The sequence below is a fragment of the Anas acuta genome, chromosome 2 (assembly GCF_963932015.1).
Source record: "Anas acuta chromosome 2, bAnaAcu1.1, whole genome shotgun sequence".
In the NCBI taxonomy this organism is placed as follows: Eukaryota; Metazoa; Chordata; class Aves; order Anseriformes; family Anatidae; genus Anas; species Anas acuta.
This window is the reverse complement of record NC_088980.1, coordinates 63,053,697-63,066,218: the sequence shown is the minus strand read 5'-3', so window position 1 is coordinate 63,066,218 and position 12,522 is coordinate 63,053,697. Positions and strand designations below refer to the sequence as shown.

The 12,522-nt window shown below is 40.2% G+C and overlaps 1 protein-coding gene across 17 annotated transcripts in view; it reads left to right on the top strand.

Moving 5' to 3' along the window:
- ELMO1 (engulfment and cell motility 1) overlaps positions 1-12,522 on the top strand; it is a 303,708-nt gene that overhangs the window by 289,143 nt on the left and 2,043 nt on the right. For all 17 annotated transcript variants that reach the window (XM_068670440.1, XM_068670443.1, XM_068670442.1 and 14 more), the window contains 2 exons: positions 2,566-2,648; positions 8,547-8,624. In XM_068670440.1, the coding sequence (XP_068526541.1) occupies positions 2,566-2,648; positions 8,547-8,624 (161 nt within the window). The remainder of the gene's footprint in view (positions 1-2,565; positions 2,649-8,546; positions 8,625-12,522) is intronic.

Sequence of the window (12,522 nt, the reverse complement as noted above, 5' to 3'; positions counted from 1 at the left end):
TTTCAGGCTGTGAAAGATGTAAGATTTACCATACTGTGCCCCACATTAAAGTTTAATAAAACAGAGTTGAGAATATTACAAGATGTGATATTATAAAGTGGCACTATTTTAAACAAGTCGAGCCAAACTGGCTTGGGAATTTTACAGAATATTTTCAAAAAAATACTTAGTTGTTCTTTGTATAGATATATACTGAATTTTGAGCTATGAAGGTCTGAATATGATGTTTAATGTTCTCCATGTCCACCAAATGTGGTGGTTTCCATCTCTGGGGAAGGATGTGCCTTTAGATTTCACTTTTCTCACTTTTGCTGATCATTAAGATTGTCAGTACTTGTGAACAGGTCAACAGATAAAAGAAAATAAGTGTGTAAGAAACTGGAGGGCTGAGAGAAGTAGCATAGGACATTTTGTGTGCTCCTTGCCCAGCCTGAATAACTAGTGTCTATTTCCAAAAATAAATGGTGGCTGGTTTGTTGTTTGGTTGGTTGGTTTTGTTTGTTTCTGTTTGTTAGTTGTTTTGTTTGTTTGTTTGTTTGTGTTGTTGTTTGTTTTGTGTTTTGTTGTTCTTGTTTTTTATTTTTTATTTTTTTAGACGTTTTTACTTCTGTGAATGTCATTTCTCTCTTAAGGTTGGCACAGTTAAACAAACTGTTCCAGCTGGAACAGAAAGCATCTGCCCTCTTTTTCAGAGCTTTATCCATTGTGAGCACACTGAACCTGTGCTTACACCCTCCAGGATCTTGTAGTCATCTTCTGGTACCATTTGAAGTCTCAGGCTTTCATATTATTATGCTGTTCTATATATATGTTCCTTTTGTGAAGTTGCAATGATAATGAATAATTTATAGATAATTTATAGTTTGTAGAAATTTTGTCTCTTGCTGACAGTATTGTATTGTGGATTGTATAGATTCTCTGTAATGTAATTACAGTTGGAAAATTGACTTCCACTTGAAGCTTAGAGAAATTTGTCTTGATGATTTAATGACCTCATGACGTTTACTCTCTGAGTGAGTCTGGGTGACAGCAGCTTCCAAAACTTTTTATAACTTTTTTTTTTTTTTTAATGATTTCTGGTAATTCTTCTTCTTAAAGCAGTTGTAACGGGTTGTTATAAGCCTTGCTAGTCCTCATTCCTGTTAGTACTAGAAGTGACTAAAATGCTGATGGCAGTAAGAAAAAACCATATATTTATATCTGAGAAACTTAAAGAGGCAATAACAGAAGGACAGCAGTATCAAGTGAGATCAAGGGTCCAACATGCCCAGGATCCTCTCTCCAGATGTCTGGGGAAGAGCAAAAAGTGGGCAGGCATAGTACATTAAGTAAGAGAGTGATCAGTGTATGCTATGTACACAAGTACACCGATTACACATAAAAACTATCAAGATGCAGGTACATGTCTATATGAGAAGCTTTTTCTCAAGGTAATCACATAATCACAGAATTGAAGGGGTTGGAAGGGACCTCGAAAGATCATTGGGTTCAACCCCCCTGCCAAAGCAGGTTCCATAGAGCAGGCTGCACAGGCAGGCATCTGGATGAGTCTTAAATATCTCCACAGAAGGAGACCCCACAACCTCCATGGGCAGCCTGTTCCAGTGCTCCATCACCCTCAAATCTCAACAGGCAAGCAAATACCAGCTTTTTATCACAGAATCATCTAGGTTGGAAGAGACCTCCAAGATCACCTAGTCCAACCTCTGACCTAACACTAACCAGTCCTCCAGTAAACCATATCACTAAGTTCTACACCTAAACGTCTTTTAAAGACCTCCAGGGATGGTGACTCAACCACTTCCCTTGGCAGCCCATTCCAATGCCTAACAATCCCTTCAGTAAAGAAGTTCTTCCTAATATCCAACCTAAACCTCCCCTGGTGCAACTTTAGCCCATTCCTGCTCATCCTGGCACCTCCCTACAGCCTCCTTTAAGTTACCTGTAGAGAGTGATAAGGTCGCCCCTGAGCCTCCTCTTCTCCAGGCTGAACAACCCCAGCTCCCTCAGCTGCTCCTCATAAGACTTGTTCTCCAGACCCCTCACCAGCATTGTTGCCCTTCTCTGGACTCTTTCGAGCACCTCAATGTCCTTCTTGTAGCGAGGGGCCCAAAACTGAACACAGTACTCGAGGTACAGCCTCACCAGAGCAGAGTACAGGGGGACAATCACTTCCCTAGACCTGTTGGCCACACTGCTTCTTATACAAGCCAATACGCTGTTGGCCTTCTTGGCCACATGAGCACACTGCTGGCCCATATTCAGCCGACTATCCACCAATACTCCCAGGTCCTTCTCTGCCAAGCAAATTGCTTGATGCTTGAAATTTTGTCAGGAACCACTGATGCCTGTTCTAGTTGTTCTTACAGATTTATTTCTTAGAACAGACTGGAAATGGTGGTGTGTGTGTTTGTATACAGCTTTAACATGCTGGTCTTGCCTCTTTTTAGATTCTGTAGCTTTTACACATCTTGGTTATAACTCATTTTCTGTTTTTTTTTTTTTTTCCTGTCTGTTGTTTTGTTTTGTTTTGTTTCATCATCACTTTTGGATTTTTTAATGCAGTGCCAGTGGCAGATATAAAAGCTGTTGTGACTGGGAAAGACTGCCCTCACATGAAGGAGAAAGGAGCTCTTAAACAAAACAAGGTATGTTTCTCAAACTCTTATAAATGCATACCCTGGAATACAACGCTTGTCAACTTGACCTTCCCTAAACTAATACAGGTATTTTTCATTCCAGCCTGCCACCTTTCAGTATACACACACACACACACTTTGTTTTCACTTCAGCCCATCTGAGTTAAATTATTAGGGCAGCCTATTCTCCTTTACTCATTCCGTGACAGATGTGCATTGCAATATGCCCAGAGCACATTGGGATAGTCTTTAACAGTGATGCCTTCTACCTCTGAAGTCAAGCGGTTTTGACTGCTGCTATAGAGTAGAGCAGCAGTGACTGTTGGTACCTACTCTTATGTTGTCTCTGATAAATAACTAGCTTGTTCAGGCTGTATTCTCCAATGAGCTGACATACAGTGAGCACAGGCATATGCCAAAATTGCAATTAATGTCCAGCTGTTGATAACTTCAAATCCATTCAGGTAAAAAAATTACTGCCAACAAAAGGATGTACGGTCGATGCTAGGCAGTTAATGAAGTGAATAAGGATGTGTTCAGCAATGTATTTGGAAAAAAAATAGGAGACATGGTGGTCAGCTTCAATTAGATTTATGCTACCTTTCAGAATTTCAGACTCAGCTTAAGCTAAGTCTCAAGTTGAATCTTGCACTTTTTTGTTAGTAACAATTGCCATCACAGCAAGAAGAAATTGAATTACTAGCAAAGTCTCACTTATTTGATGGTGAAGGTATTCATACCATATAGTATGATATATATTAATTTCCATTGGGTTGTGCTTTCTGACCTTTTAAGTAAGAATGAGATCCTAATGATGTTCAGTCTGACCTAGAACCACACTCTGAGCTCTGTGAGATGGATTAGAGGATTTGAGTCAGTTTCTAGTTACCTGAAATTGAGGAGTTTGAGGTCCAACTAGAAAGAGATTTTGGTGGACAAAATTCCAAAGGTACGAGTTCCTGCTTCGAGACTTTGAAAACAAAATGCACACACCTAGTATTCAAATAAAATCTGGAGAAAACAATTCTGAGAGGAGCTATAGAAAATGAAAGGACACTGTCAAAACTATGTCACACCACTGTTGCAGCTTCATTGCTGACCTTTCTTGCCTTAACCATGGCTGGAGAGAGATACACAGAACATCTCAATTGTTCATGTATAAGAAACACAGGGAAAGATGCTTTAGATCTATCAGGATACCATCATCTCTTTTCAGCATTAACTTTACACGGTCAGAAATGAAAAAAAGTCAAGCCAAACGAGGAAAAAAGTCCCAGGAGTATCTTCCCTTGTTAATTTTTGGAATCAGAGCACTAACACACATGCACAATAGATTGCATACAACTCATGCCTCAAGTTACAGATGAACCATCAACAGCATTTTGCTGGGGCATTTATATGATGCATATAAAGTATTTTTAGTGCTTCCTTGTCTTAGCTCTCATATGTCCTCACAAAGAGGAAAGATAGGAGCAACGAAAGCAGTGGGTGTCAGTGATGGAAATGTGTCATCTTTATGGAGCAATAATGTATAGATAATAATGCTAAATAGCAGAGCTGCAGATCATTTTGTCCTCAGCTATCAGCATTGCCCCATTTCCTTTGGTAAAATAGCTTTGGACTGGTCTAAACTTCTGGCTGGGGATGTGAGTGAAGATCAGGAGCTGGTAGGTAGCACATCTGCATCCACAGCTGTTGTACAATATTGCAACAATTTAACCAGCATCATAGGAATAACACATCATTGTTTGCTGAGTACCAAGTTAATGTGGACAGTGAGATGAAAAGGAAAAAGCCCAGCATGGAATGCAATTTGGCTGATTTTGGTGTATGAAAACTTTCCCTTTTTGGAATTTCACACTTGGTGATGTATTTTTTGAGAGGTCTTTTCATTTGGCGCTTTCTGTGTGTGTGTGTATGTATGTATAAGGTGTATATATATATATAGACCACCTTAATGTTTATTTATTGGCTGAAAAGAAAATAGAATGACAGAATGCCACTGCTCTGAATATAGCTGGAACTGGCAGAATGTCCATAACAAAGGCTTCAGCATCTCATCATTTGCTGGCACATGGCTATTCTTCTTCCAGTGGGATCATTTAGAAATAAATAAGAGTTAAACTGAGTTGGAATTTGCATGCTTATGAAGCTGGAACAGCATGATAGGACCAGACCCGAGTCCATCATTCTTCATCTTGTGCTCTTAAATTTGAAGTCATCTTTTCTTGGGTAATATTAATGAATTTCAAGGACATGAAATATACTAGATTTCACAGCGTTCAAAACAAAGCTTGAGAGAAGAATTTGGATAAAATGTTGCTGTGTATTTGTATATATTCTTCTTTCAACCTGTATTTGCTGATGCAGCAGGCTTCAGACTTGATGCATTTTTATTCAGCAGAACTGATTCTGCTCACTTCCCTGTTCCTCTGCAGCTTCCCTTTTATTTCATGTTGGTTGAACAAGTGCCCTGCCACTGCATGTACATGTAATTCTCTGAAGAGGTTCTTCTGACTCTGACAAGTAAACTTAACATGGCTGTTATCTCAGCCTTTGGCAAAAGACATTGGCTGAGGCTGATGACGACAGAGTAGGGAGAAGTACTGAGGTCATTACAGCTGCATAGGATCAATCAGCTATAGAGACTTAAGATATCAGTTTATCATAAATAGTGTGTCTTCTATTGGCCTATATCAGAGACTGAAGGAGAGGGGGAGAAGTCTGGGGAGTGGAAGAGCATGTTTCTCCTCATACTACCTGCAATAGCTTTCCCTGTGAAATCGAAACCAATTGAAATTCAATTCCCTGTGGAACTGAAATGTCCAGCAACCAGGTGAGGCCTCTTTTTTCCTGTTTTCATGAACGTGCCTCAAAAGAGAGGCACATTGTGGGTCCCAGTGCCATTTCCTCTTGCAAGCATCTAAGGAAGGACAGATGTCTGAAATGTGCAAGGGTGGAAGGAGTTAGAAATGTCAAAGGAGTGAGTTCATCAGGTTGAGGTGGGGAGAAGTAAAGCAAAACAAAGAAGGAAGGAACTGATTCTCCTGGAAGGAAGAAATGATAGGGGAGGAAGACCAGAGATCAAGAGATCTAGATCTGGTGTAAGAGGCCGGAGTGGAAATTGACTTTGAGAAAAATTGACAAGTAGGACAGAAAACAGAAGAGAAAGCCACAGACATGGAGACTTAATACTTCTCCTTTAGGAACTGCTCATTCCTCAAAATCCTCACCTGTCGTTGATGAGAACATAACAAAACCATGTGGGTGGTCAGCCACAGGTCAGCCAGCTCAACTACTGAGACCACTGTCGGTGTGGAGGGCTAATTGGCAACTCCAGCTCCTTAGGCTTCCATTTTCCCTTGATGGTTTGCTGTGCCTGAGGTGATAGAGATGCTGGAACCTGGAAGCTGCAATCCCTGAGCCTTTAGTCCCAACAGCAGCCAACAAAGAAGCTGAACTGGAGTCAGGGCTGCCAAACTTCCACTTTCCCACATAAAAGGAAGTTTGGCGCCTTCAGTCTAGGCCTTTCTGTCTACTTGACTGGGAATGACCAAACCTGGGTGTCCCTGGGATGTTCCTCTTTCAGGCAGGAATTTTCTCTTTACATTTTTTTGAGATAAAGATCTTCAGTCCTTTAAAATTCCTCAAAGGACAAATATTCAGAGACGAGGCCTGTAGGACTGTTGACCTTCGTGAAATTCAGGAGCTTCATAGTAGAGTAGTAAAAGCCCTTTTTGCAATGATGTATTCCATTTTCACAACCTCAGTTGCATGACTTGGCATGTTCTGATGTCAGTAATTTATAACACTCTGTGAGGAGATAATGCCGGGTTTGTGTGGGCAGAGGTAAATTTGTTTGTGTAATGAGGGATATCGCTCTTAATAAGGTGTGGCTGAGAGACATGCCTAAAACTCCAAAAGGCTATGTGAAACATGAGCAATTTGTTTGCTTAATGCACCAACAGTATTAGTAGCTGCAGCTTCCTTGGGCATGGACTTGTCTCCTGTGGCTTGGCAATACAGCAAATTGGACCTAATAACTAAATTCAAGGAAACCAACGGCATTTCCCATGAGATCCTGATCTCTGATCAGCCAAGATTATCCCTAAGGATTACAAGTTTTTATGATTCAGATTCTGCTCTTAATCAGACGTGTTCAAAAATGAAGTAACCCTTACTGAAATTCAAGAATCTGTGCTAGTTTTGAATCACGAGATCAGGTTAGGAATCCAGACCAACACATATGCTGCAGTTCCTGCAGTCAAATCTTCGGTTTTAAAACTAGGTGTAGTAAATTTAAGAATCAATGCTCTTGTTGCTGCTGGTGTGCAGGGCCTGTTGTCAGCTGAGAGTCAGTGAAGGTGACCAGTATTGGGATTGTGAGCCTCAGGAAGCCAAGAGGCTTAAGGAATAGGACTTATGATACAGATCAAAGTAGTTCTGAGTCAGCATTCTCTTGCTGGAGCCATATTTTTTTTCCCCATAAAGTAATTATTTCTGTATTTCCCCCTGTACTCGGCTCTGGTGAGGCCGCACCTCGAGTACTGTGTTCAGTTTTGGGCCCCTCGCTACAAGAAGGACATCGAGGTGCTTGAGCGGGTCCAAAGAAGGGCAACGAAGCTGGTGAGGGGCCTGGAGAGCAAGTCCTACGAGGAGCGGCTGAAGGAGCTGGGCTTGTTCAGTCTGGAGAAGAGGAGGCTCAGGGGTGACCTTATTGCTCTGTATAAGTACATTAAAGGAGGCTGTAGCGAGGTGGGGGTTGGCCTGTTCTCCCATGTGCCTGGTGACAGGACGAGGGGGAATGGGCTAAAGTTACGCCAGGGGAGTTTTAGGTTAGATGTTAGGAAGAATTTCTTTACTGAAAGGGTTGTGAGGCATTGGAACGGGCTGCCCAGGGAGGTGGTGGAGTCACCATCCCTGGAAGTCTTCAAAAGACGTTTAGATGTAGAGCTTAGGGATATGGTTTAGTGGGGACTGTTAGTTTTAGGTCAGAGGTTGGACTCGATGATCTTGGAGGTCTCTTCCAACCTAGTAAATTCTGTGATTCTGTGATTCTGTGATTCTGTATCAGCTAGCTTACAGGTTGTGAAATTCTTGTAGCAGCGCTTGTAGTGATGTGTGCAGTAACCATTATAACATTATGTGCTTACTGCTGGACAGTGAAATTTCATTATTTATTCAAATTGGTTGTGTTTCCCTGTAGGAACCTAGCTCCAGGTGCCTTTTAGGGAAGACCTATGCTTAAGGAATTCACTTTGGCAACCTTTAAAATTCCATCTTTAGTGCTGAGGAGAAAAATGATGATTTATCCTCTCCCAAGATTAATTTCGGTGTTCACAACCAAGTAAGCCAGATTGTTCAGTTTGAGTCTGCTGATTCTCATTCAGGTAAAGACAAAATGACAGAAATCTCCCGAGAATGAATAATTTCACAGATTTCCAGCAGTGAACAAAAACATCAGTATATATCAGAAGATTAACTGTCCTGACAAGATTTTTGACATAGGGAATCAAACCTACAGAACTTTGCTAGTTTGCAAGTCAATCCATGCAAATTGAAGAAACCATGGGCCTTCACAGAGTGTTTGTTATATGTGTACTATTATGGATTATATTGATTTTAGTCCTCAACATTATCTAGCTCAAATCTGAACTCAAATTAATCTGTGACCAAGTGGGTAGCAGTCAGCAGTAGGCAAGGTGAGTTAGCTTCACTTGAAGCATCTGTGTTGGGCTTCTTGTTGTGCAGTGGTCTGGTACTCCTGCACCTTTGGCCAGGCAAGGGGAGTATCATAACCTATTTTCTCATTTGTTTTGGGGAACAAGGGGTAGTAAAGAAAGCAAGATCTCAATGCCTGATTGCTTCTCATGGTGCATTAACATATGTTCTTTTTTCTTATTCCAGGAAGTGCTAGAGCTTGCGTTCTCTATATTGTATGATTCAAGTGGCCAGTTGAATTTCATTGCTCCGGACAAGCATGAGGTAAGTCAAGTTAAGGGTGCAGAAACTTCTTTGAAGCCTTCTTAGTTCCCTTGTGGTAGCATCCAGATTTTAAAGAACATAAGAAAGGTCATCCTGTCACAGAGTACAGGACAATCTGAACCTGTGACATATCTCACAACAACCTGAAAGCACAGGGATTAGTATGTGAGCAAGACCTTCTGCAATTTTCATGCATATCCTGGGCTACGTGTTTTCTATTTGAATACCATAGAGCACCATGGGATCTGAATTCCAGGACAATATTTCTAAGCCCTACTGAAATGCATACTATAAGAGTAAGAAAAGAGCTTGGGTGCAGACCTCAGAGTTACACAGACCTTGTTCATCATTTCCTGGTGCAATAAAGATTTCTCTTTGTCTGGTCTGCCTTAGACATTGGAGTATTTTGCTGTGTGTTCACTTTGGTGAACTTTATTTCAACGCCAATAATATGCACAGGCAAGCTGTTCATGAATCACTGCTTTCCTCAGCTCATCTTGATCGTGCCAATATAATCAGGGGAAGTTATACCATCTCTAGGTCTCAATTTCAGCCAATGATTTGTGTTCTTCAGAACAGCATATCCCCATTTTCTTCATTTCATGTTGCTTAAGACCATTTCTGTCAGGTGATCACAGAATGTCCTTTCTCTTGCATCTCCATAGGTTGATGCAAAGGGGATTTGCAATCAGTCTCACTTGCATAAAGGCAGTGTAAATACAAATAGCAAGGCACAATGGCAGTCTCCCCTCTGCTCCTTTCTCTTACTTGATAACAAAATAGACAACATCATTGCCTTTTGGAAGATGATGGAACTAATTTATCTAATTATGTGGAATCATCACAAGTGATTCACTCCAAGAACTTGGAATTTCAAATAAAGATTTAGCAGAGTACCTATGTTAAAAAAGTAAAGAAGCAGTAAAGTTTTCCGTTCTTGTCTGCAAAGTCACAGGAGTTAGTTTTTCATCTGCACAATTATTTTATGGTGTCACATGTGGTCTCAGTTCAGGACACTGCCTTGAGATGATGAAACACAGAAGACTGCATTTAGCTGCATTATACTGTAGTGTTATTAAAGTGCATGAAATTGCATTACAAGTGAAGTATATTTAGTTACACAGCTTCAACATTTGCAATTCTGGATAAAAACCTTCAAATAAAAGTTAATTTTAGGAGAAGAAATGAGGTTATGCTCATTTGGATTTTCCTGGGTATTAATATTTGAGTGTCATTTTCAAGTATGTTCATTCCAGAGAAAGATTTGCTGGTAAATTTTCATCCAAGAGAAACAAGCAGTAGGATCCAGGCATAATGCACCATTAGAGCTGTCAGTTTAAGCCAAACACGATCGTCTTCATCTTTTAAACTGGATGTATGTTAGAGGCTTTCTGATACAAATTCTCCAGAAATTAAATTCTAGTCTGTTTCAGTTCGTAAGAGCCATTGGTCATGAAAATCAACAAATTTTTCAGCTACTTCTCTGGCAAACATAGCTTAAGGTTTCAAGTGTATTTTAATGTTCTAAATGTTCAAAAACTGCTGCTGCATTCTACTGATGGGCAGTAGCATTGTGAGATGTACTAACCCCTTGCTAGTGATTGTGATAACACACCTATTATCTCTATTTCTCTTTTTGATCATATGCAGCTTCTTTGAAACAAAATGAATATGCTCAAAAAAGGGACTAAAGGCAGCAATCTCTACTGCTACTTCACAGTTCCCAAGTGAACATTTCCCAATGGGCATCTCCCTTCCCCTGTACTTTTTCATGGCCTACAGAGGAGTGAGTTGCAATTATAGTAAAAATTACAAGTATACAGAGGGAACACCCATGAGGAAAAGCAAATAAGTTGTTCTGAAGCTCATGATTCTTCATCAAAGTGACTGAGATGCTTGTTGATAAAAGTGCTAGTTTAGCCATGTTGTCAACTTGGGAAATTTGATAGGTCACATCTCATGATATGGATAGCTTTGCATGAAGTGCCAGAAATATTAGCACACTATGTTGGTACATGAAATCTGTAAGGTCAGACTTACTGGGTGATTTTTTTCAAATACTTCTGCAGTCCTTGTGATTGTAGAGAGATTTGAATTGGGAATAGAGTGTGACCTAAATACAAAAGTTGAACTAGGATCGTAGGATAATTCAGATTGTAAGAGACCTTGGGAGGTCCCCTGTTCAACCTCTTGCTCAGAGCAGGTCAGCAGTGAGCTCAGATCAGGTTGCTCGGGGCTGTATCCAGATGGATCTGGAAAACCTTCGAGAATGGAACCTGCACAACCTTTCTGGTTGTCTGGTTCTGCTGCTGGACTCCCAAGGTATTTCTTTAATAAAATCTCATTACAGAACCACAGTCGTTGAGATTTGGACCTCGCACTTGCACACTTAAATTTGGCAATACCCTTAGCCATCTGTTGGAGCTTACTGCTGGCCAGAGAATTCAGCACTGTGAGATCACTCCATCGTATTTGTTTTTCATTTGAATACTAATAGCTGGTTTCAACTACACAGCAAAAAGGTGGATTAATCTTATCCTTGATTTTTGACAGAGAAACTGATGAGGGAGGCTATAATTAGGTTTCATTGGAATTTTATGAAAATGAATCTGTAGTAAATTAATTTTTCAGTGGCTCTTAGTCTGTTTTGCATATTAAAAAGAAAAAAGCTTCTGAATGAGTGCCTCTGTTTTTCCACCATCTCATTAGGATTTCTCTCTGCTCAAAATGTGCAGGAGTTTAATTAGATGCACTTGCCAACATGGAGATTAGAGAGGAAGCCCCTTTTCCAGGCCATTGCACTCATCTGAATTGTGGCCAGAATTTGGTTTCTGTGGGCCCTGGAAGAGGAAAGAACTGTAGTTCTGCTTTCTGGCTCACTGCGATTCCTCCCCAGAGAAAGTGCTGGCCATACTCACTGAGCAGGTGATAGACGATTTACGTCAGGTCCTGCATCTGTTGAATGGATGCACTGCACTTCTGTAACCTGAGCAGAGCCTTTTGCCTTTCTGTTCCTTTTCTTAAAATGAATACCAGGGAAACTTTCCCTAATAAAGATTTTAAGTTGATAGTAAAAAATAAATAAAAGTAGTACATTTTAAAATAATTACATTTCTAGGATAGCTCTTTTCCTGATATTCTGCATACACTCCACAAAAGTTGCATACTTTAAAAGTCTTCAGTGACATACTTTGGGGGCCTAGAACAGGCACGGTAATTGCTTCCTTAGTACTGTGAGCAGGACAGCCTGAACCATCAAGTCTTTCCTAGACAGCTAATTTCATACTAAAGCTGCAGCATGGCTTTCCAACACCCTGGGTGAAATCCTAGCTCTGCTCCTGTTTTATTACTGACTTAAATGGGTCGGATTTCACATTGGAAGTTGAAGTGTGTTAACTATCCTATTTTAAACACATGCCCTTTTTCTAGATGAAGACATACCCCAAGAGGGGGTTTTCTCTCTGTCTTAAAAATAATCTTCATTTCTGCTGTAGGATGAAGTCAACTGTGACTATCTTTAAACTTGGCAATATCATGTAGCAAATGGTCAGCTAAATTTAAAATCCATTTTTTTGGCATGAAATCTAGCAGAAGTATTTATAAGATGGAAATGTAGTTACGGTTGATTTAATTCTCTCCTGCAAACTAGGACACAAGTTCATGATTGCAATCTTTATTTTTAGATGGTAGCATTTGAGTACTTCTGTTCATAGTTGCATAAATGGCTTATAGTAATAAATGAAAGGGACTTATCTGATTTAAGTTGACTGTAGATCACCAATCTCCAACTGTTTTGTTGTATATTTAAAATATTCAGCCCATGTTTATCTCAAGCTGTCAGTCATTGGGAAAGAATCTCCTATTAGGAAAAAGTTAACAACAAAGAGAAGGGATTTTA